At 50.8% G+C, this 24,552-nt stretch overlaps 1 protein-coding gene across 5 annotated transcripts in view; it reads right to left on the bottom strand.

Annotated features, from left to right (window-relative positions):
- KIRREL1 (kirre like nephrin family adhesion molecule 1) overlaps nt 1-24,552 on the bottom strand; it is a 108,874-nt gene that overhangs the window by 20,082 nt on the left and 64,240 nt on the right. For all 5 annotated transcript variants that reach the window (XM_079133730.1, XM_079133726.1, XM_079133727.1 and 2 more), the window contains exons 2-3: nt 2,553-2,702; nt 608-757 (exon numbers count right to left, since the gene is read on the bottom strand). In XM_079133730.1, coding sequence (XP_078989856.1) covers nt 608-757; nt 2,553-2,571 — 169 coding nt within the window. In that variant the 5' untranslated portion in view covers nt 2,572-2,702. The remainder of the gene's footprint in view (nt 1-607; nt 758-2,552; nt 2,703-24,552) is intronic.

The following is a 24,552-nucleotide window of genomic DNA, read 5'->3' as shown; positions in this document are numbered from 1 at the left end:
CACAGCAGGACCCCAGCCCCGGCCCTCTGGGGTCCAGCCCTCAGGTCCTTCCAGCTCCCTGTTCCCTGAGGAGGCCCAGGTGAATCTAAGAGGAGGGGTCAGCACTGAGAAAGGGAGATCGGGGGAGAGGGAGGAGGCAGCTGAGGCTGGAAGGGCTGGTTTAGAGGAAAAGGAGCAAAGAGCCATTGCTGGGGATCAGAGGCCATGGAGAGGAATGGAAGGGAGGAAGGAGAGACTCTCTGACCCCAGTCCTGACTGCCACGTGAGCTGGGAAAGGGAGGGACCACATCTCTACCATCCCAACTCTTCCTCTCCTTCAGGACAGCCCTGTCTCCGCAGCATTAAGTCCTGAGGTGGGGCTGGGCCCCCAGACTGGCCTGGGCGAAGGCTGGAGCAGAGGCCCACACAACCTGCATGGCCACCAGCCCCCTAAACACTTTTCATCTGCATTGGTTTTTGGAAGCCATTTAAGGAAGGAGAGAGAACCAGGGAGACAGCGGGACAGGGATGAGGCCAGGAAGAGAGGAAGAAGCTGCAGAATTAAAAAGGGAATTGGAGAGCGGGAGAGACAAGGGTCTGGGGGCGCTGAGGGGCCCTGGGTCATTACTGAGCACAGTGAGTTTGGCCCTCCGGGAGCGCAGGGCAGCCTCCGTGGCCTGGCACTCATAAGAAGCGTCGTCAGAGAGCTCGGCATCTGTGATCTCCAGGTTGTACTGTCCGGCGTCCGCAGAGCCCACGACCCGGTACCGTGGCCAAGCTGCAGAAACAGAAAGGATGAGGCCCAGCCTTGGAGTCGGGACCACTGTGTCCCAAGGACTCATCCTCCCCCAACATCTCATCTCCTGTCAGTACCCACACTCATCCCCAGCCAGCACATCTTCCTCTGCCCTCTCCTGGGGCACGGTTGGCAGGTGAGATCATGAAGTGCCAGACTCCATAATGTCAGGACCCCCCATGGCGAGACTGGGAGCCATAAAACAGGAGGGATGAACAGGGGGGAGAGCAGAAGCCAGGGGAGAGCAGGAGCAGGGAGATGAGCAGGAGCAGATGAAATCTCGGAAGCTGTTTGCAGACAAATGTCTCTCATAATGATAGCAAAGGGAGAGGGGGAGAAAGGCAGCCAGCAGGGCGAAAAGGAGAGAGGGAGAGTGTGTGGGCGCTAGGAAATATAGGGCACCGCCGCACAGACATGAGCTCACTGGGGGCGCCTCTGTGGGACTTGCAAGGCAGCGGGAAGCCCAAGGCGGGAAGCCCAAGGCGGCCACGGTCTTGCCCCCGCCACTCACCAGGGGAGGGGTGATGAGGCAGAGTCCTGCAGCTCTCTGAAGGAGCCCCTCCCCAGAGCCCTGGTTCCTTGTATGGACGAGGGCTGAATTCAGTGGGCCGCTGAGCCTTTGGGCCTCTCATTCAGTCTCCTGTACCCTCCTCCCCGCAGGCTCCCACCCATCCCAGCCCACTCTCCTGCCCTCCCACCACCAGCTCCCTCCCATTATCTCCCTCTGTCCAGAGGCTATCGATCCTTCTCACTCCATATCTATTGATTTCTCTCTCTCTCTCTCTCTCCTAGTTTCTTTCTCTTTCCATCATCAATAGATGCACCAAACCCTTTCTATAGATTGCTCCACACAAATTTCCCCAACCTGTGCTAATACCTGGAACCCACAGCAAGTAATCTCAACCCCCTCAAAAGTAAGAACAGAAATATACAGTCCTTCCATACGCTATTATAGTACTTTACAGCTAACAATATGTTTTTGCAAGGCACATTCTCTCCTTTACTGCAAAACCCACAGATGCACTTTGAAGGCAGGCACACCTTCAAAGTGACTGGTGGGCCTGTTTCACACTGCAGTAAACCAAGGCTCAGTGAGGGGAGGGGATTTTCCTAGATCACCCAGCTGGTAGTGGCAAAGACAGGACTACAGCCTAGATATCCTGACTCCTCACCCGTTCTGTCAGGTGGCCTTTCCACAGATCTCTTTACTTGCTTGGGAATAAAGGAGGATTTTTTGTTTGTTTGCTTCTGACTGAATCATTGTTTTCTTCAACACTGGCTATATAGCCAGTGCTTAATAAACGCTTGTTGAATGAATAACTAAATAAATGCTCAGGCTGATATTAAAATGAGTTTTTGGCCTCTGAGCAAATGCAGCCTGAGTTGGGGGAAGCTGGAGCAGAGCCAGCGTGTGTGATGCACTTGAGGGGACAAAGGAAGTGCTGGAGCTTGCCAGCATGCAGGTGACGGTACGGTCCCAGCATCTCCTATTTGACCTGTCGGCCTGCAGCACCTCACAGTGTCTGTCTGTCTGTCTTATGCAGAGGTCTCTTGGTTTCCCTTGATCTCCCAGGCATGGGGTTGGCTTTCCTCAGCCTCCACAGTGGGGAGGAAAGGCAAAGATGCAGGATGGACAGGACAAAGCTCAGGAGGAGATGGAGAGGGGAGGCCAAGAGCTTCCCGAGGAAAAGAAAGGAGAGAGGCCGCAAGTCTAAGCTGGGAATAGGGGTGAAAATGGGGCTGTCTGGAAGCTGGGTGGCTGGGCAGCCCCACTCACCTTTGAGACCCTGGCCCATACCCAGGGCCAGCCCATCCTTGGTCCATTGCACGATCCCAGAGTAGTTGAGGAGCACACAGGGGAGCACAGCCCGCTGTCCGGCAACCACAGTCTGGTCGGCTGGCTCCTGGCTGAAGCGGGTCTGGGTCCCTGGCAAAGCCAAAGAGGGTACTGTGTAAGGAAATGAGAGGGTCTTCAACCAAGAGGCCACCCCTCTCAGGCCCCCACCCTGAGAAAAGGCAGATGGGAGACAGCCTCGGGCCAGGGAAGAGGACCTTCTGGCCCTTGCCCCATTTCAGCACCAACTCCATCCTTCCAAGATGTCACGTGCGTGCCCTTTTTTCCATTCTCCCTCTGTGGCCCAGGGGAGTGGGTTTCAGGAGCTGAGGTGCTTAGAAATCATAGCGGTGGTGCAGTGTTATATAAAGGCCTTAGAGATGGGTCTGGTCCAACCCATTTTGAGGTCCAGGAAAAAGAGGATCCTAACCACAGACACCCAGTGAGTTAACAGTACAGCTGGGGTGAAAGCCGAGTAGCTGTCCTTCAGGTCCTGGGCTGGTCGTCTAAGACCCCACCCACTACATCTCCACACACCCAAGTTAATGCACAATGCATTTGTAAGAAAAGCCCCTGGTAATGCTGCAGTCTACCCCTCAACTCCTACCAGGTCCTTGGGACTCAGGCCCATCCATACACATGGACACAACACCATGACTCCTCTTGGACTCATGTCATGAACCAACATGCGTGCAACTATGCCAGGTATGATTCCCCCATGCACGCATCCAGCAAGTGCAGAATGGTAGATTCTACAGGGCAAGTTTGTCCATATGCCATATGTGTGCATAGAAGCTTCCTGCATGGGGAGTAGGTTCAAAACAAAGTAGTCCTGAGCCCACTTTTTGGCACACTGGCCCTGATCCATGCATTACCCCTTGACCCAAGTGCCAGGGCACAAGGGTATACATGTGGACACACCTGGACACACTCAGCTTCCTAAACCATGAGAGTTGAGAGGCCGTGTGACTTTGTTCCACTCTCCCTCCGGCTGCAGGAGCTACACATGGCTGCCCGGCTGGCAGCTCGGCCGGGAGCATTTGATTAGAGAACTGCAGAGTAATTGCCTTTAATTGTGGAGCCTAAATGGAGCAGGGAATTGGATTGCGGTTTCTTCTCCCCCACTGCTCCCACCCACCAGCTCTCTCCCGTCACTGGTCGGCCCGACAGCCCTGGGCTCTGCGCAGAGCTGGAAGAACAGTGGGCATCAGCTTTCTTTGCTGGACTGTGGGGCAAGGAGCGGGGAGGAGGTGGGGTGGCTAGAGGAGAGCAGAGGGAGAGGCCTTGGGCTTCTTTGCCATCTCCTAATCCGTCACACCAAGGTAACCAAATCGGCTTTCCCCAGAACTCAGGGGTTCCTTCCTCTTCTGTCTCTCCTACTTCCCCACGTCTCTGCAGAGCCAACAATCCCCAAATCCAATTCTTTCCAAACTCATCTTCCCCAAATTCTTCTGATCTGCCATTGCTTCTGTTGGTAAAGGAATGAAGGTAACTCACCTCTCACCATTTCAATGCCTTTTTCTAAGCCACTGCTGACACTCCTAGTTTTGTTTGTTTGTTTACATTTTTTCCAGTGCTGGGAATGAACTTAGGGCCTTTTATGTGTGAGGCAAGTGCTCTGTCACTGAACTGTGACCTCAGTCCCCCAGAATCCTAATCTTATTCTCTCCCTTCTTATTTTTTTGGCTGGGGATTGAAACCAGGGCCTAGACAAGCACTCTATCACTGAGCAAATTCCCAGCCCTCCTCCTTCTTTTTTCTCCTCCAGCCCCATTTCTTCCCTTCTTCCCAAATCTACTCCACATTGCCTGCTTCCGGGAAACCCTCCTAAACTGACCCTTGGCTCTTTGGGCATCCCAGCTGTCCCCAGGCTCATCCCTGTTGGTGCAGCTCTATCTGCAGGATTTCCTGTCTCATGCTATCAGGGCTTATGCCCATGTTTTCGTGTGTCAGGAGATCCAGGAGAACAGGTGGGTGGGGTGTTTGTCCCATCTGTTCTTCTGGAATAGGAACCTCTCTCCCAAGGCCAGAGGCCACACTCTGTCCTCCCTCCAAGTCCCTGGACATTGGACATCCATCCACATTGGTTTGGTACACAAAGGGGACCAAGAAGCAGGTTGGTGGCCAGAGGACAATATAATCTCAAGCAATCTTTTCACTCTTGGTTAAGTGTACCACCAGTTCAGCCCTTTGGGGCTGCAGGGAACCAGGAAATTAGAAAGTGTTTTTCTCCCACATACTTGTGAACAGCTCCCCACCTCTGCTGTCCTGACTTCTCCTAAAGAAGGAAAGGCTCATTCACATTTTGAGGGATGAGGGTGGCAGGTGCTGAGATCCTGGGGGAAGGGTGGGTCAGGTGAGCAGCCAGCATTATTAATTCAGGCATTGCCCTCATTATTATTCAAATTTATTCATATCCTTGCGCATTTCCCTAGTGCAGCTACACACTGCAAACTCTCCACACTCACATTTCTCCTTCCCATGGCCCCTGGAGCCCTAGTCAAGGGCTTGAGAGTGGGGTGGCCAGTGAGCCCTGGCTCGGAGATGGGATTTACGTCCATGGTTTTCCTGCATGGAGCCTGGACATTCTGGTCTCTTGTCAAAGTCTCCAGAGGACAGTGAGCAGCTGGCTCCTTGTCCACTTGGAATGAGGTGGTGGTTGACAGGATGGAGGCGGGAAGCGCCTGGAGTCAGAGTCAGGGGATGGGGATGGATTTTGCAGAAGTAAGAAGTGGGGCCTCCTTGGCCACATCGCTTCCTCATTCGGACCTCCACTTGCTCACCTATACAATGACAGGTCTGAGGGAAACTGCAAAAGTTCCTTTCTGCTCAAAACCTAGGAGCACAAGCGTGGGAAAGAGAGCACGGTTTACATTGTGCCTCTGGGGCTTCCTAACCCAGTGATCTTGGCCATTTCCTCCTTGGTAAGTTTGGGAATGTTGATGCCTACTCCAAGACATGGGCTAGGTGCCACATCTGATTCAGACCCTTGCATGTACACACTGAATGAGAGCTACTGTCATTATTTACCTCACCTGAGCAGTTAGACAACCGGAGGGACAGCAGGAAACCTAAGCAGGCTCAAGGTGAAGAAAGTAGTTATCTGTCTTTCTGGGGATTTGGAAGTAAAATTCACCCTGGGTTTAGGCCTGATTAAAACAACTTAGTCTGGAAGGAAGGGAATGGAAGCCACAACTCAGCAGATTCCAGAGAGGATGGAAATGAAGTGATCTCAGAATTTAACTCCATGGAAAGGTCATCTAAATCCCAGCCTGCCAGTCATAAGCAAGGTTTCTGGTCCCAAAAGAGCCCCTGCAGTCAAGATAGTGAGTGAGGAAGAGTCCAGACACCCCAGGTGGTACCCACATTGGCTCATGATTAGGGAAAAGCCCCAAGTCTGACTTCACCATGTCCCGTTCTCTCTACTCCACACACTCCACACCAGGCATCTATCATCCCCTCCTGCCCTTGCACAAGCCTTGGGGGAAGGGGCATTGTTCCCTTGTGCTCCCTTGGAATTCAAAGAGTCACCTCCTCTGGGTGACTCTTCTATGACTTGCCTGAATTCCCTCAGAGCACCTTATTTCTGTCTTCCCAAGCAATCCACAGGAGTTTAGAATAAGTCTGTCAATTGATGGAGTGTGAGGGAGCAAATGTCCAAGTCACCAGTTCCACCTGTGGAACCCTACCAGGAGAAGGAAGCAAAGCATCTCCTGCACCCCAGGTGAGGCACACAGAGCAGAGGCAACATAGGAGAGTAGAGGAGACAGCGCCCTCTCTCTGCAGTCGGAGGAAGAACAGTGCTGAGGCAGGACTGAGTCTTGGGAAGGTCCACAAAAAAGAAATGTGGAGCAGAGCTGAAAGGTAGAAAAAACAGACTGGAAGTTTCTGTTGTGGTGAGAAGGTGAAGGGAAGTGAGAGAGTGGAGGAAAACACCTGGAAAGTGAACTGGGGGTGCAGGTGTCAAACAGGGCCCAGCAGATCATTATCATTAGTAGGAAGGGTAGAGGGAACTGGTAGCCTTAGGAGGCACAAGGCACTGTAAGTCCTTGAGTGTGAAGAAGGTATCATGAACCCAGAACGCATGACTTAGCGTGTGGCATGTGCACACATCCAAGCACATTCCCAATGTCCCGAGGATCTTGCCTTCCATCATCTATTGCAGGACAGTCTCCTGGACCTGGAGTGAATTCTCAGTCCCACTCTGCGACTGTGCCCACTTTCAGGAAATAAAACCAGTACCCAACAGCAATGCAGGAAAACTGTGGGCTGTAGGGTGAAGAGTCAGGGGGGCAGGAATCAGAAAAGGTCTGATTGCAGACAGAGGAGGAAAACAGACCATCCTCCTGTTACAGCATCAAATCCAGGGCCTCACCTCTGGGACCAGCATACTTCTGCGCATGTTTTTAAGTGAATTTCAACCTGCTTGATGTCCTTCCCTCCTGATGTTCAGACTACATCACAGGTTTGTTGAACTCTTAAGCAACCATTGTGAAGGCAGGCGGAGAAAAACGGAGCTGCACACACAGGAGTAGGAGCACGCATGCACGCGTGACACGTCCCGAGGGGTAGACAGACAGAGACACAAATGAATGCTGAGAAATACAGATGCTCACACGGAGGGAGAGCAAAAGGAGACTAGGGAAAGGAAATGGAGCTCTGGATTAGAAAGAATTTGGGATGGAAAATGCACGTGCTTGCTTGCCTGCTTGCCAGGGCCTTCATGTAAAGATCCCAGACAAAGTTGCCGGTGAAGTGATCCAGACCCAGACCAATATTGAGAAGGAAGGTGGAGAGACAGGGACCAAGAGACAGTCCGAGAGGTGGGCAGTGGAGGTGTGTAGATTGTGGTGGGGGGATTCGGCTCAGTCCTTTCCTTCAAAACAAGTTACTCGAGGTGACTCAGGGGGTCTCAGGCTCTTCATCCACTCCCCATGTTGTATCCTCTGTCTTTCCCACCAGAATGGGAAATTCCTGAAGGCTGAGCCAGGGTTTGCAGGAAGCTGACAGCTTCATAGGGTGAACAGGGTAGAAGAGATCAGAGTCGGAGGGGCCCCGAGCAGCAGTTGGAAGTGCACCAGGCAACACCACAGGAGATCCATGCTTCTTGCCAAGGTGAGGAGAGGCAGCAGCCAGGGAACCCAGACCTCCCTCCTTTCAGGTGAACTCATGCCCTCTCTGCCCCATTCTCACAACACAAAGCTCTTCTAGCCTCAGACTTGGAAGGGTTCCCTCCTCTTTTCTCCCATAGCATTGTTTGGGCTTCTGGTTATAGCACTTATCACAGCTTGCCTTGGATTAAAAGTTACTCATCTGTGTGATTCTGTTTCTCCCACTCTTCTGGGCGCCCCGGAGAGCAGAGACACTCTGAGTTACTTTTCTTGTCCCATTAGCCCCAGCAATGTCCCCTTTTTCTTTCTTTCTCCCCCTCTTTTTTTTTTTTTTTTTCCCCATGGGGGTTGAACCCAGGGGCTCTTTACCTTTTTGGCTTTTATTTGGAGACAGGTTCTCACTAAATTGCCCAACTTGACCTCACACTTTCAATCTTCCTGCCTCAGCCTCCTAACTGCCTAGCAATGCTCCTTAATAGTATATACTCCAGGGCTTGGGAGATAGCTCAGTTGGTAGAGTGTTTGCCTTGCAAGCACAAGGCCCTGGGTTCGATCCCTGGCACCACACACAAAAAAATAAATAAATAAGTAAATAAATACTCCAAATTATAAGATGCTGACTATGTGCTGCCTTCCTCTGGGACCGCCCAACCACGGAAGATGCCTTGTAGAAATTGTTTTCTGCATTATACTCTACCATCTAGTGGCAGTTATTATTTCCTTTTCTTTTTTCTTTCCTCTTTTTTTTTTTTTTTTGGTGCTGGGAATTGAACCCAAGACTTTGCAATACTAAGCAAGCCTTCTACTACTGAGCTACAATTCCAGCCCTAGTATTCCATTTTATAAGAGGGCAATAAGGCTCAGGACGCTGAAGGTATAACTGTTATGAGGCAGAGATGGGATCTGAACTCAGGCCTCTTAGCTATAGAATTCCTACCCCTGGCATTACGCCATGCTGTAGCATATCCATTTTCCTGGATGACCGGATTCATGGCCTTTGTCCCAAAGAGAAATACGGTGCCCCTAAATTCTGTCCATCTGCCCTCTACTTAGACCTACGAATAGCTTAGACTTCCATCTCCACCTGTTTCTCTCCAGCGAGGGCAGTGATCCTCAGATCCAGGGCTGGCCAAGGCCCTATACCTACGCAGGACTTGCCCTTCAGGCTGCCACCAACAAAGGAGAAGCCTTGACGTGAACGTTCCTACGTGAAGGAACAGTGGTACCCAAGGCCAGGATGACCATCAATAGCATCCAGAGACATTTCAGTGAGTCACAAAATGCCAGCCTTTGAGTCACCAATGGTTGCTAGTAGCGGCAGTAATAAGAAAAAGATATTCTCTGCATATGAAGTGCTGGTCACCGTGATAAGCACCTCATTGACATACACACAACTACTCAATGAGATAGGGGCAATTATTACTCCTAAAAGGAAACTGAGGCTCAGAGACATGAAGCAACTTCCCTCCAATCAATCAACTGATAAGTACGGACCCAGCAAATACACCAAGGGACCAGAACTCCAGTCTCCCCCTGCAGTGTCACCTCAGTGGCCTGGCTACTGGTGCCTTCCTCTGGGACTTCCCAACGCAGACTCTGGCCACTGCACAAACCTGTCCCAGAGGCCTCCCTGCCTCCCCTGGATGCTGTCCCCTCACCTGGATACACTCTCCTCTTCCTCAGCATCACCCACTGCCCCTTCTCAGCCCCGACCTTCATGGGGCACTAGCCTTCCAGCTCTGTTCTCCAACTTCCCCCTCCTTCCTCACAGCACTAGAGTACAGAGCTAAGCCAATCTTTGTGTCTGAACGCATCTCCTGTTCCCACTGGGCCTGGGGAGGACCAAGAAGTCAAATTTCATTTTTTGGTTTTTTTTTTAATTTGTTTTTGTGGTGCTGTGAATCAAATCCAGGGCCTCATGCATGCTAGGCAAGGGCCCTACCACTGAGCTTCACCCCCAGCCCTCAAATCCCATTTTTAATTGAGAACTAGGAAGTGGCCTCTAAATCCATCATGGGATGGAACAGCTTACGGTCTCACACAGTCATGCACTTTTTTTTTTTCTTTTGAACTGGAGATTGAGCCCAGAGGTGCTCTACCACTGAGCCACATGCCCATCCCTTTTTATTTTTTATTTTGAGATAGGATTTTGCTAAGTTGCACGACTAGCCTTGAACTTGCAATCCTCCCACAGAAGCTGGGATTACAGGTGCTCCGTGCCTGGCTAGTCCTATACTTCCTATGGGCATGTGTGTACCACAACACGCAAGCACACACATTTATTCACAGGCCCATAGGTACACCCTCCTGCAGCTCTACATGCAAGTATACATCTGCTTCTGCACCCATGGGCACCCGTCTACTGTGTCCTGGCACGTGTGCCCTGGTGGTCATGTTCCCAGAGCCTTGCCTGCCAGGCTCAGAACCGGAGAGGGAGTGGGGCCAAGCACATGAGAAGACAGGGAGCAGGGCTGCAGGAGAGGAGGATGGTGGAGGCCAGGCCCTGTCTCCCCGGATTTATCAAACGAGCAGTAATGAACCCCCTGGGCCGGAGCAGTCCCTGAGCTCTCCACTCCAGATCCTGCTGCTGGTTCAAAGGGAAGCCTTTGATTCGCACCGACAGCTTTCAGATGGAACTAAATCTCTCCACACTCCACTCTCCCTCCCTCTCTCCTCTCACATCTCGGCTCTCCCCTACCCCCACTGGACTCCCCCCACCCCAGTCATTCCTCTCCTGCTCTATAAAAAATACAACAGCCAGAGAGCCCCTCACATTGGATTCTCATGGAGAAAAGAGGATTTCACTTCTCTGGGTTGGGCCAGCAAAGAGGGAAGGAGAGGAGAGATTGACACTTCTGGATAGAGGAGGAGGGAGGAAAGGAGAAAGAGAGGGAGAGAGGGAGCTGGGCTGAAGCTGGGCAGAGTAAAGACAGGAGAAAGACAGAAACCCTGGCCAGGCTGTGGCCCACAGAGGCCGACCCTTAGACCTGAAGCTCCCCAGTGGGGTAGGTCTGTGCCCACCCAGCTGACCAGGCAGGAGGGTCTGGTCTATTGATTCTGCCTTATACAGGGCCCAGCCTTGAGTCCTATAATGTCAAAATTTGATGTGACTGTCTTTAGAGACTATAAGCCACTCCTTTGACAGATAAGACTTCAAGGGTCAGGAAACTCCATTGACTGGCTCAGAGAAATGTCTGAGTAGATGTGAGATACTATGTATATCAGATGAAGAATCCAAAATGACAAACAGCGCCCCGCCCCCAGACAAGTCCAAATATTCAAGGACTAACATCACCTCCACGCTCCTGCCCACCAGAGCACTCTGGCTTCATTTTATGATGCAAGTGGAAAAGACTCCAAGCAGTAGGGTATTCAAATGCCCGGGTTTGGCGCTCCCTTACCACCCTCTCCCTTTCAGTCCTTTCAGGAAGCCAAGCCACAGGCAGAGGACCCAGTTTCTCCTACCTCACCCCAACCTGCTTGGCCACAGCACCCCAATGTCCATTTCTAAGGCTGGTGATACAGGGAGGACGGCCAAAGGGAACTCTTTCCAGGGACCAGATGGGATTTTACAAGTGGTCACAGTCTGGCCTGGTTTCCTTGCATTTGAGCGGACAAGGGGCTGGCTGGTGTTCACAGTGACAGAGCAACTGGGTTTACTAGTCTGGGCCAGTGGATTAGTCACCCAAAGAGAAAGGAACTGAGTCCTGAAAAAGGCAAGGGGGATGGGCTAGTACAGCCCTGCCAGGGACGGGCAGAGGCCCCTGAGCCAGAGGTCAGGAGGAGTGGGTATATCTAGTCCTGGCTTTGCCACCAACCAGCTGTGGGGAAGGGAGGTCACACCTCCCCTCTGGATCTTGGCTTCCTTACACTGTAAAAGGGAGGAGCTGAATAACTTGGCTCCCAAGGGCCTCCCTAACTCTGATGTCCTGGAAGATTCTTTTCCTGCTTCCTTCTTGTCCAGAGCTTCAGCAAACCTTGAGGACAGCCTGGTGGGTGGTTCATTCTGGTAATCCCAGCTACTAGGGAGGCTGAGGCAGGAGGATTACAAGTCTGAGGCCAGCCTTAGCAACTTATTTTGAGACTCTGTCTGAAAGGTGGGGATGCAGCTCACTGGTAAGAGTGCTTACCTAGCACATACGAGGCCCTGGGTTCAGTCTCCAATACTGGGAGACTTGAGGATGCGCCTAAGGACTCAGTCCCATGTCCTGTCACCCTCAGACAAGGGTATAGAGGGAAGTCTGTGGGTTTGTGACAATAGGACAGTGGCAGGGAAGACTTAGATGGGGCATCCTAGCAAAAAAAGAAGCTACTGTTTTCCTGAATAAGTCCCCATTAGAGCTCCTCACATTCCCTCCACAGGGCTCATGGTGGCTGAATGGAGGAGAGAGGACAGGCAAGCCTGGGTCACTGAAGCCACCTGCCAGCCCAGGTCTACTCACAAGGACACTGAGCTCCAACTGAAAAAGACTGGCAGGTGTGACTGGAAGCACTCCCACCTGCCCCATTTGGGCCTCCAACCCCCAGGCACCTGGGCCAGACCTGATCTGACAGCTCTATGCAAATGTGCCCTGGCAGGGGACCTTGAGAATGTTTTATGAGAAGGACAATAGCATGGTGAGCCCAAGTGAGGTTGGCTGTAGCAGGTATGACAGGCGGGAGCAGAAAGAGGGTGGCAGGGCTGGTGGATGGTTCTGTAGAAAACCTGAATTTCCATCTGGCTACAGTGGGCAAGGGAAGAGAGGTGGAGGGGGCAGGCAGGTGGCAGGCCAGGACTTAGCTCATACAGGGGACAGAGACTAAGAAGAAAAAGAACAGAAACTAGGACAGAGACAGAGAAGGCTGCAAGAGATAAGGGAAGGCAGAGCTAGGAGAGAAGGCAGGCAAGAAGGGGGAGCATCTGCCCCCCTGCATCCAGCCCCGCATTTACCTCACCCTCAACCATGTAAGCAGCTGGATGAGAAGCCAACCCCTGCTCCTTCTGCTGTCTCAGAACACACACAGAGGGAGGAAAAGAAATGGAGACGCAGGATAGTCAAAGTGACGCAAAGCCAGAAGGAGGGCCAGGACTGGAGCTCAGCAGCAGGGCACTTGCTAGCATGCACTCTGAAGGCTGTGTGTTCGATCCCCAGCACCAGCACCACAAAAAGAGAGAGAGAGAGAGAGAGAGAGAGAGATAGGATGGAAGGAAGACATCTTAGAAAGTAGAGAGCAAAATAGATAAAGAGAGAGCTGATGGCAGGAGGAGTGAGAAAGAGGCTGCGAAAGATCAGGTAAGGAAGGAACAGGGAAGGATGAGCTAAGGCGTACTATGATATGAAAGAGACAGATCGGGAGGCTGAGGCAGGAGGATCAAAAGTTCAAGGCCAGCTTGGGCAACTTAAATATATAAATATTAAAATATAATTTATATTTATATTTTTATTAATATATATTTATATTAAAACATAACATTAAAAAGGGCTAGAGATGTGGCTCAGCAGTAGTGTCTCTGGGGGTTCAATCCCTAGTACAAAAGGAAGAAGAGAGAGAGAAACACAGAGAAAGAGAGAGAGAGGAAAGAGGACTCAAAGGAAAGGCCTATAGATCACCAACACAACACCCTTTATTTTGAAGAAACAGAGGAACAGTGAGGAAGGGCGGTGTTTGGGGTGGGCATGTCTCCAAATTCCTAGTGGCTTCTAAGCTGGCTTCTCTAGAAACCCCTCTCTAGAGACTTGGGCGCATCCCAAAGCATGCTTCTCCTGCACTGGGGCAAGATGCAAGTTCCTCTCCCTGGAACTGCTCCTGCAGCAAAAGAAGGAACGAAGGAGGGACCGTGAGAGAATTGTGGAAGAAAAGACAGGATGATAGATAAAAAATAAGAAATGAGAATCAAGAACAAAAAGCAATGAGAATAAAGATAAGAAAGGAGAGAGGAGCAGGGGGAAAAACTGGAGAAGACCCAGGGAGGTGAAGACGGGCGGGCACAGGGCCTGGGGTCTGGTGGATTTACCACCTTCTGGCCTCTTCTACAGGTCTTGAGCTTTTAGGTCAAAGAAAAGGAGCGAAATCCTTGAGAAATGGAAGGAGTTTATGAAAGGATTAGCCAAAGAACAGGAGGAAAGGAGAAGGTGGTGGGCTGTATCTGAAGCAATTTAGGAGGCCACCGAGGTCAGGGGCCTTGACTTCCCCAAGCTAAGACTCGTTCCGGTTCCACTGAGCCCTCCCTCCCGCAAGCACCCTCAAGCGCTCTGATCCCTGCCCTCTGAGGACCCAGGCCAGTTACCCCTTCGCGTCCTGCCTTCCTGCCCCCCCCCCCCCCGGGGGCAGACACACCTTTTCCTGGGCCCGGCCCCAGGTCCTCCTCCTCCAGAGCCACGCCCTCCGGCCCCTCCCTCAGCAGAGGGGCGCACCGCCTCCCTGCGGCTCCATAATTAAGACAGCGCCAGTTTGCTGTGAAAGCGCTCCTCCGCCCGCTTAAAAATTCTTAGTTAACGCCATTATGAACAGAGCTTCAAAGTACAGCCCGAGTGGAGCCAAAATGGTACCTCTGAGCTCCCCCAACAGGCTCGAAGCCCAGGAAGAAACTCAGGCTGGGCCCGGATCCCTCCAAAGCTCTCCTGGCACTTTTAGGAGCAATCTCCTAAATAAACAGCCTCAACACTGAAGAGATCTAGGAAGCTCTGGGCAGCAGTGGGAGCATTCTCTATGCTGGAAAGGAAATCCAGATCTTCTGATACCAGGCAGGTGCTCCTAAGGACACTTCTCTGCTTCAAGTTTAATGAGCTTTTATGTTACCATAGCCCCGACCCCACCTTCTCCATCAAAAAATAAAAAAGACCAACAGATCCAGGTGTAAATATTATTCTCCTTCCAGAATCTGGAACACATCATCACGATGACTTTGCAGGTTTCTCTGGCACTCCAGGTGGACCATCTGAGCGAGTGAACAAGATGAGCAACCAATATGGGCAGAGGCCTGGGTTCTGATGAATGCTCTCCACAGGGGCACCTGGCTCTCCACTAGTGCCCCTGTGAACATCTGACTTGACACTTTACAAGCTCATAGTCCAGGCCCCATGACTGCACCTTCCATACAAACCGCAGGCCACACGTTAGCGTCTGTAGATCCCAGATATTTTTACTCACATAAGAACTTTCTAATAGCACATAGCTGTGCGCTCTGCATTACTACAGGTGTCCAAGATAAAACTGTGTAATCACCTGGCAGCCATGTTCCAGAGAGCACTTGATGATATTTAGGATTCTGTTTATGTCCATACATTTATATCCATACATTTTCTTCTTACTTTGGACATACGCCCAATCAAATAATCAATTCACAACAGTTTGTACTATTAAGGTGGACTTACTTGAAGCTTAAAGGAGGGAATTGTGAACAGAAGCATCTTGGAGGGAAAAGAATTGGTCAAAACACAGTCTAAGATGGAAACTGAAGGTAAAGTTGTAAGTAAAATTTTCATACCATGGCAACTAACCAAGCAACTTCAACAAGGTAGTGATGGGACTTGAAGATAATAGTACCGATGTAGACCTGTAGTCTCATTTGTAGCTATCCTGTATTTTATTATGGCTCCTTTTAGAGATGATTAAATGGTATAACTCCTGGAAGCAATAGTTGTGCATGTTCTAAAATGACTGGTACAATAGAGTGTTACATACCTTGAGTGCTCGATAAATGCTTATTATTTTGTTATCTGCACTAATGACTTATGGATTAAAACAGAAAAAGTCAACTCAATTTAATGTACATTCATTCATGTAACAAATATTTATTCATATTGAGTGCACACTACATATGAGGTACTGTCCCAGACCCTAGACTGTAAAGGCAAACGTGGGAATCCTTCCACCATCCAGTAGGCATCCCCAAATATCCAAGCAACACAGTGTGATGTGCACTGTGATGGAGCAACATGGAGAAAAGTGCCCAAGGTCAAGAAAAGAATCCTAGAGGAAGTGATATCTGTGCGGGGCTCTGAGGGATGAGTAGGAGTCATCCCAGTGAGAAGGGAAAAGTGTTCTCTGAAGACAGAGGTCATGGACAGTGAAATTGAGAAAACACAGCCTTTAGGATCCTGGAAATAGCTCAGCCTGGCAGTGTCTTGGTAAGCCAGACACTGTGCTCTCTGGGATGGGCATACAAGATAAACAGGAAGTCATATCTGCATTAATAACCAGTTAAGTGCTAAAAAACACTCTACCAGTGTCATGCTATGCAGTACCGACCAATGCTGGGGATGAAATCAGGGTGGGCTTGGTGGTGGCACCAACCTGGTCCACCTGAATATTCTTTTGAAATCACTCTACCACTAAGCTACATCCCCAGCTCCCTCCTTTTTCATTCTTTTTTTGTTTTTGTTTTTTTTAAACAGGATTTTGCTAAGTTGCCCAGGCTGCCTCAAACTTGTGAACCTCCTGCCTCACCCTTCTGAGTCGCTGGGATTACAGGTGTCTGCCACTACACCTGGCCCTAAATATTCTTGTAAGCATGGGTACAGGGTTCTTACAATGAATGCTTGCTGAATGAACACCTTAATGGAGTTTGTTGAATGGTCAATTAACTGCATTTTGCCCCATGTCTGGCTTCCAAACTGGTAGTCCCTCAGGCTAAGACCCAGACCCTGCTGGCCATTGTCTGCTCTTTTTATAGCCATATACTTCATGGCTTTTCTTGGTCTATGTATAATATGTGTATTACATTCAATAAATACACACTTACTGATGAGAATTGCATTGAGCTTTGAAGACAAGCAGGATTTCAACAGCCAGAGAACTGGGGGAAGGGTATTTCAGACAAAGGGAACAGCATGAGTCAAGACATGAAGACATGAAAGTCCAGTGAGCAGTTGGAAGTGGCTGGGATTCAAGCACATAAAGAAATTGGAAACAAGATCAGACATTTTAAAACATTTAACACTTTCCCTTTCTGGGCATTCTTCAGTCTCTGCCCTCCAGAAACTTCTGAGCTATTGAGGGACAGTGGACACAGAGAAGTCCAGATTCAGAAAAAGAAAAGTGGAGACTGTGGCTGATGCCAGTTGCAAAAGCCATGTGTCAACTGGTAAGGTTTGGGGATAGGTTTGAGAAGCATCAGGAGGAATAAAGCTGTATGTGGTGGTAAGTGTTATGTGTGCATAGAGCAGGTACGTGAGTCCCGGTTGGCATTCACCTGTCTAGGTAAGCATGTGGTGTTACTACACATCTATATACAAATATTGGTATGTAGTCATCAAAAGGGAGACCAGGACACTTTCTGCCTATAACCAGGACATGTTAGGCTTTTCCAATTAATCTCCATTAAAAAGATTTCCCGCAAAGGCGCTTCTAGAAGCCCCAAGTTGGGGTCATCCAGATCAATCCTGCATAAAGTAAAAGCAGCTCCAACCAGCTGCTGAATCGATCCATCTAACTTGGTTCATTCTACACGTGCAAGGGGCACAGAATGTTAATCTGCTGCAGGGAGCTGAGGGAGCTGGAAGTGGAGGCCCCATAATTAATGGCTCATTCAAGAAGCCTGCCTGCACAGGGAAGGGAGTGCCCAGAGGTAGCCTTCAGGTTGATGCCTCCAGGGCTAGGAACTACGTGGGGAACTCTGGGCTTTTCGTATCTGCCCCTGATCTTTCCTGCTTTGCTTGTCTTGGTTTGCTTGCTAGGTGGAACACAATTGCCCCAAAAGCAGAAAAGGACCAGGAAGACCCAAACCATTCATCTTAACCACCCTCAGAAGTTTTTAGAACACTGGTGGGGACATGGTGGCAGTGACCAATTGCAAGGCCATGGCAAGAGGCCATGAGAGACTTTTTCTTCAAGATTATGCATATTGATCTGATGGCTATTTCTGAGACCCCAGAGCACATAAAAGCCAGGGCAGCTTGGTGACCTTATTTCTATAAGGAAGCAAGAGGTTAGCAAAAGGGAGGACAATCTTCTTGTATTCACGCTAGCCACTCTGCTATCTGCACCAGACCCACACCCATCTCAGTCTTCAGATCCCCTAGTCCAGGCAGCATCCAGGAGGCCTGGATTTCCTTTCCATCCAAACCAGCCGCTCCAGCCTGGACCTTTGTCTCATGCATGCCTTTCTCAATTGTTCTACTCACCAAGATACTTCACTGATCTGGTGACACCCAACCTTGCTCACTTGCCTCTTTGTCCTGGGTCAGTACATCTGTCTCAGGACAGCTCAGACACCAGAGGAAGAGCCAGAAGCATGTTACCGATGAAGGTTTTCCCTAAAGCTTCATACAAAGCTGCAGACAGGTGCTTGATGGGGTGGTGGGAATGAGGATGCAGACAACCAGGGACAGGAGAAACCTTGAGAAAGCAGCCTGCCTTTTCTTCACATTCATTCTCCGCACCTCTGCTTCCTTCCTTCCTTTTTTGATCTCCCTGTGTTGCTCCTGCCAACACCGCTCCAGGGCAATGGGGAGGAGGTCTCTTCTTCCCCAACCTCTGCTGTCCCTGGTTGCTGCAATAACCTAATGATTTCTCATTTCGCTGCCCAGCCCTCCATGCGGAGAGGCTCCCTTTGATTGCTTGTGACACCAATCTCACAACAAATTTAGCACCTCGTTTCCTGGATGAGCCAATATTCCCCCTCGATTATCTCCCAGAGAGGGGGACAGGGTGACGTGCATTCCAACAAGCAGCCTCTGCCCTCCCTGGTATCAGAGTCAATCAAACTCACAGTCTCCCATGGATGGACAGGAGGTAGGTTCTTGTGGGAGCCCAGAAGTGCTCCAAGAGCGAGGGAAGGGCTGAGGAGGGGGCAGGGCACAAAGGAGCCTGCTGAAGCCAGGTCCTCAGTGAGTTCATGTGCAGTATTCTCAGAAATGGAAGGTGAGGATGGGAGAGGTCTGATCTTTCCTTAGAGGGTTTGGTGAAATTTACTTCCCATACCACTCCTGATCCTGGTATTTCACCCCCCACACTCTGGGCTTGGGGACAGCCTGGGAGTCATGCTATTTTACCTGGAATGAAATGAGAGGAAGAGACACTTCCTGCCTCATGCCCCTACTCCAACATTCCTTCAAATCTCAAACCCATGGAAGTGACTATTTCGAACAGAATCACTTGCTTCTGACTGGTGGGCAAGGATTCTGTCCCACATAGCTGATGAGCGGGAGATGATGAAAAATTTCCCCTGCCCAAGAGGCAGCAGAGGAGGCCAGGCTGGGCTGGTAGTATACTCTGAAGTGGGTGGACAGAGGGGGAAGAGCAGATGGAAACAAGAGAAGCAGGAGGCTTCTGCCCTGACTGGGAAATGAGTGAGGGGAAAGGAGGAGGGTGTGACAAGAAGGTGCTGCTTTAAAGGCCAAATGGGAAACCAGGAGAGGCCAGCTCCCCAGAAAATGGTGAAAACTCAAACTCACCGAAGCCGAAGCCAGAAGGGTCCCACATGCGTGAAAGACAGAGTGTGAGAACCTAGAGCTGCGAAGGGCAGCGTCGGAGGGGAAGGAGAGCTGAATGGGGCACAAATGGTGCATCTTAGTGACTACAGAAGATGAAGAAGGAGGGCAAGGGTCACAGACACCCACCCCCACCTGAGCTGTGAGAGGGGACAGAAGTCTCAGCATCCCCCTTCAGGAGTACAGGATGCAGACTCCCCACAGGGAAAAGCAGAGGAGGAGCAGGAGAGAAGGGGAAGGGCTGATCACCAGGAGGGGTGGCAGATGGTCGCTGTCATTAAACGGATTCCAGTAAGTCCAGGAAGCCTTAGACAGCACGGACAAGCTTGGGTAAGCATTGGGAGGAGAGAATTAAGGAGCAGAGCCTTGGAGGAAGACCCTCCACAGAAACCTCACACCAGCCGTTATGGCGACACACAACTAACCTGCCTTCCTACCTCAATCCTAACTGCAAACAGTCACCCCTCTCCCAACCTCAACCCCACACTCCTTCCAAGCCCAGACTGACCCTAATAATCACTCTAGCCCCAAATGTTAAATAGAACATGAGCCTCTTGAAGGTAAAGCATGCAGAGTCCCCTCAGAGCCTGGTACAGTATAAGTGATCAACAGATGTGTGTGGAATACATGATGACCTAAACCATCACCTCTGTCCTTACCAGGAACCCCTTCTTACAGCCCAACCCCTCCTGCCTCTCCCAACCTCATACTTAGCATTAGTCAATCCCAAATCCCAGCTCTGACTATTCCCCACCCTAACCCTAAAGGCCACTGTGCCTAACTCCGACTGCATCTAACTCTAACCCCAGTTTTTTTCTGCCCCCACACCCCTGGATGGATGCAGTCCTTAGAATTCACTCAGGGCATCAAAGGCAGAGACAAACAAAAGGTGTCAACTCAACTTGGAGGCACCATGGAGGTGGGAGGCAGGCCCCAGAACTCTCAGACTAATTATGGATGCTCTCACCTGCCTCTAACCCAGCCACCCAAGCTTTCTACCCCTTTGACCCAGTGGCTAGGTCCTAGAAACCGGGACTGAACATGGGTTTGGGGACTGGTCCAACGTTATGAGCCACAGAACAAAGGAACGTGATACTCAAGACAGCAATAAGAATAAATCTGAACAGGCAAATTTGCGTAGACAGACATCTGCCAGAGGAAGTGAACAGACTCCAAAGCTTGACCCCTTACCCAGATCCTGGGTGTGGGGGTACTTTACAGGGTGCTCAGGAAGGCTGTGGGGCGAGGGTACCATGCAGGGTGCTGAGATGCTCCTCCGGAGCCTCTTCCTGTTTGTCCCCATGACTCTGTTGCAGGGACCTCTGCTTCCAGGCCCCACCCCACCCTCTCACATCTCCAAGGAGCAAGGTTCTCCACATCTCTTAGGACCTGTCACCGCTGCGCCTGGGAGAGGATCCGACGAGTATTATGTTCTGTTCTTGCCGCAGCCAAATCTGATTATGGGGACGTGTGATGGATGAGCTGAGTTTGGACCCCCAGCTCAGGGAGTGGGATGATGGAGTTAGCCTGTCACGCTTTCCCCAGGGGCTGAAGCATCGGGTCCCAGATGTCATCTGGAACGTGCATACCTAGGAGATGTCTCCCTAACCAAGATCCCAGGAGACTGAAAATCCCTCCTGGCTTCCAACCGTTTCTTGTTACAAAGAGCTTTGAGCCCCCAAACACCTGCACTAGCTCCCCAAGTCCTGCAGAAAGTAAGATCAGGAAACTTGGTGTCATAATCACTAGCCCTGAGTGGGACCCATTGCCTCTGGCCAGCTGCCAATATCTGTGGGGGCCACTTTGAGGAGGGGGGTGGGAAAGCTTGCCTCTGCTCTTGGCTAAGGGCCTCCAGGCATTTCTCAGTGACAGCCATGGGCCTTGGAAGCCTGGGGCAGGGCAGGGAGGGAGGAGGGAGGGAGGCAGTACAGAATAATAATGAAGGATTTTTAATAACTCGTCAGCTCTGGTGTCAGCTCAACAGCAGCGGCAGCACAACCCGTTGGGAAAACTTGGTGAGGAATTGTCTTCCTAGGAAGCAAGAGAAGTCAGAGGGGATGAGAGCAGGCAGGAAGAGTCCTCATCCCAGGTACCAAAGAGCTTCCAGTTAGTATCTAGCCGGCGGGGCAGGACAAAGTACAAACAGAATCACAGAGCCCCTGGCCTGGCCCTCTGGGAGCATCCACTCTGGGCCAGATCCACAGGTCACAGGCATGGCTGAAGACACACCAGCCATCTCTAAGGTCATGACAGAGCACCATCAAGACACCTCTCCGGAAAGACATCCCCACAACTTGGCCTGTGAAATCAACCAATGGGAATGCAATTACATGCTTATCAAAGGACTTCTTTTCTTTCCCTATTAGTGCACTCAGGAATTGTTTGAAGTAGCAATGTCATCAAAGGTTAGAGAAAGCCCCCGGTGACCACCTTTTCAATGGCCTCATTTTTCAGATGAGGACACTGAGGTCCAAAGACACTGCAGAGTGTTGGTGGTAGAAGCAGGACTTCCAGAAATTAGAAATCCAGGTCACCTAAAAATTAATATGATTTTAACTTACAAAAACAGAATTTCGGGATACTTTTCAGGGGGCCAACTGCTCCAAAGAGGGGAGTACCTAGATATGCTGGAATGTCAAGGGCAGCTGCTTTTTGGGGTGGAAATGATGGGGAAACCTGGGGTGGCCATCTTAGCCATTACATATCTTCTCTTTTCCTCAGATCACCATCGGAGGGCTTTCTGGAAACAGTGGCTATAGACGTGGCTGTGGCTATGGGGTAGAAGATGGAGAGATGGTGGGAAAGGGTTCTGTGGCATGAATGGGGATGAAAACCCTGGAGAAAAATGATCAGATGGGGTTATTTATCTTGTTCACATGTGAAAGGCACAGGGGTCATGGATTGAGAAATGATCCAGGTCTTAAAGGGTCAAAGGCCCTAAAGGCTTAGGGACTCTGAGTGGATCACAAAAGACAGGCGGAGGTCTTTTCTGGGTTCATAGATGTGAGCTGCTGGGTTCCCCTAAAAAACATTGGGAGCCTGCAGAGAGCATCCCATAGTCACCAAATAAAGCAGAGTGGAGGTGTTATCCCTCCGCTGTTCTCACTTTAGGCCACAGTGCTGAAGGTAGAGGAGCCTTACCCTCTCTGTCCCATCCACCCCCAAGAGACCCCAGAGAGAGGGGCATCTCTGCATTCCAGGCCTCGAACACAACAGGCACTTAATCAGGGTTTGTTGAGTGAACGAAGGAATGAACGCTGGAGACATGCGAGGAGATGAATGAAAGAGAAACAGAGGTTTGGTAGAAGGGGAGGCAGCTCTGTATTCGGGAGAAAGTGAAGACTGAAGGACTGCTTTCCCCATTTCAGGAAAAGGAACTAAGGTACCAAGGAGTAAGCATGTGTTCCAGGAGTCCAGAGATGAGACTCAGGCGTCAGCCCCCCCAAGCCCAGGCTGTCAGCCCCCCTGCCCAGCCAGCTGCTCTGGAAGATGTAAAGTGCTATCTAAACGTGATGCATTATTAACACTTTAGAAATCATATTTCACAGCCACCCTGCTGGAGCTGGAAAATGAATTCTTCCTCCTGCTCTCCAGCAAGGGAGTTATTGTTGGAGCCAAATGTGACAGCAACGACATGTGACTGGGACCAAGACAAGAGGGCAGTTGAGGGTGCAGGCCACGGACACCCACCTGGGCAGATCCTGGGTGCTCCTCTTCTGCACAAGGACTTGAATTAAACATATGGGCGCTGTCCAGGCAAGGCAGCCAACCTGATCCCTACCTCTCTCCCTCATGGTCATCAGCCTTCGGGGGTGCCTGACAGAAGGCAGAAAGAGCCCAAGACCACTTCCCAGGTGCTGCCAAGCACCTCCCCAGGTGCAGAACCTGTTTCTGCCTGTGAGGAGTTGCCGAGGGTGCAGGATGCTCCAGCCCCATGGGAGAGGCAAGTCCTCTGGAGGGGTATGCAAGGGCAGAATGTCTGTCATTGCTCTACGGGGCCTTGTGAAGGAGGGGGGTACAAAGCTAGATGTGAAAGAAGTGCCCAGATGGTACTGAGTGACTTCCAGGCAGACCCAGAGGTGTTGTGGAGTAGTTGCCGAGGGAATAGTGCTGACACAGAGGAACTGGTTGTGCCCATTTGGGGTGGAAGGAAAAGACTGGGCAGGATGAGGAGGGAGGAGTACATTCCCAGCAGGGCAGAAGGGAGGAAGCTGTCAGTGTGCTACATCCTGTTCTCACTGGAGAAGCACCAGCCATGGAGAGGAAGGGAGGAGGGAGGCAAGGCAGAGTCAGGCCTCAGGTGGTGGATATGGAAGAGGGAAAGCTGCCAAAGTCAATGCCATCCCCATCCGGGACCCAAACCCTAGGTCTTCCTTGAGGGTGCTGGGCTTCTGTCCGTGTGCCCCACTGGCAGTGCAGGCAGCTTATAATTAGGCATGGCGAACAGACGAACCAATTTTCAATTAAAACCTTATCTACGGGGTGCACAGATATAAAGAGGGGTAGGTTTTGATTCCTTTCTAAGCCAGCCTTCAATATTTGCAGTGCCTGGAAGGAGATGCAGGGAGGGCGCCCAGGCAGCCCTGGCGACATATAAATTCAGCTCATAATTACATGACTTTCAACACCACGAGATGCCAATAAAGTATTTGCAAGGCACACAAATTAACAGCGTGTTGGTATTCCCGAGACAACACTTGGATGGCCAGGGCACAGGGAGGGGGCTGCTGCTCTTCCCTGTGAGGTTGGAGGAACTGAGGCAACCCACAAAGAGTACCCCTCAGCTTCTCAACAAAGATACCCCAGATTCAGGTCCCCCAGACCTTATCTCTCTTATCTTTCCTGGATCCCCAGCTCTGTTAGAGCTGCAAAAATAAAAGATTTAAGATGTGTTTCTTCCAGAAGGAAGTGGAAGGGGCCTGAGGGAACCAAGGGAAGTGGAGCCGCTGAGCTGCAAACAGCTGTTGGTGATGACAGCAAATGTCAGGCTCAGGAGTTCAGGAGAAGCCCCTCCCCTTCCTCGGCTTAGTGTCTTTCTTTGCCACCATCTTCTTCAGGTGCGCCACAGCAGGCAAGGCAACCCTGGGTTTCTTCGTTCTCATCCATTCAGAGGGGAAGGCAGGTGGCAGAGTTGCAAGTGCTCGTACCTTAGGTACAACCAAGTTCCAGCTGAGACTCTGAGCTCCGGTTTCATCAGTGGTAAAACACTGATGATGGATGGTTCGATAAAGGGGGTGGCAAGAACCCCCTCAGAGACAACCTGGAAGATGCCTTCTGACATGCTCTATGAAAGAAGGTCCCTGTGTGCCCGGGGAGCATCCCCACATTCAGACACAGTTAGGTAGTGAACATGTCAAGAGCAGCAACCACCATTTCCCCATGGCTTTACTATTTCAATATCCCCCAGCACAGATCTCT

The sequence above is a fragment of the Sciurus vulgaris genome (genome assembly GCF_902686455.1).
Source record: "Sciurus vulgaris genome assembly, chromosome: 1".
Taxonomy (NCBI): domain Eukaryota; kingdom Metazoa; phylum Chordata; class Mammalia; order Rodentia; family Sciuridae; genus Sciurus; species Sciurus vulgaris.
Note: the sequence above shows the minus strand (reverse complement) of the source record. Positions and strands in the feature narration are given on the sequence as shown.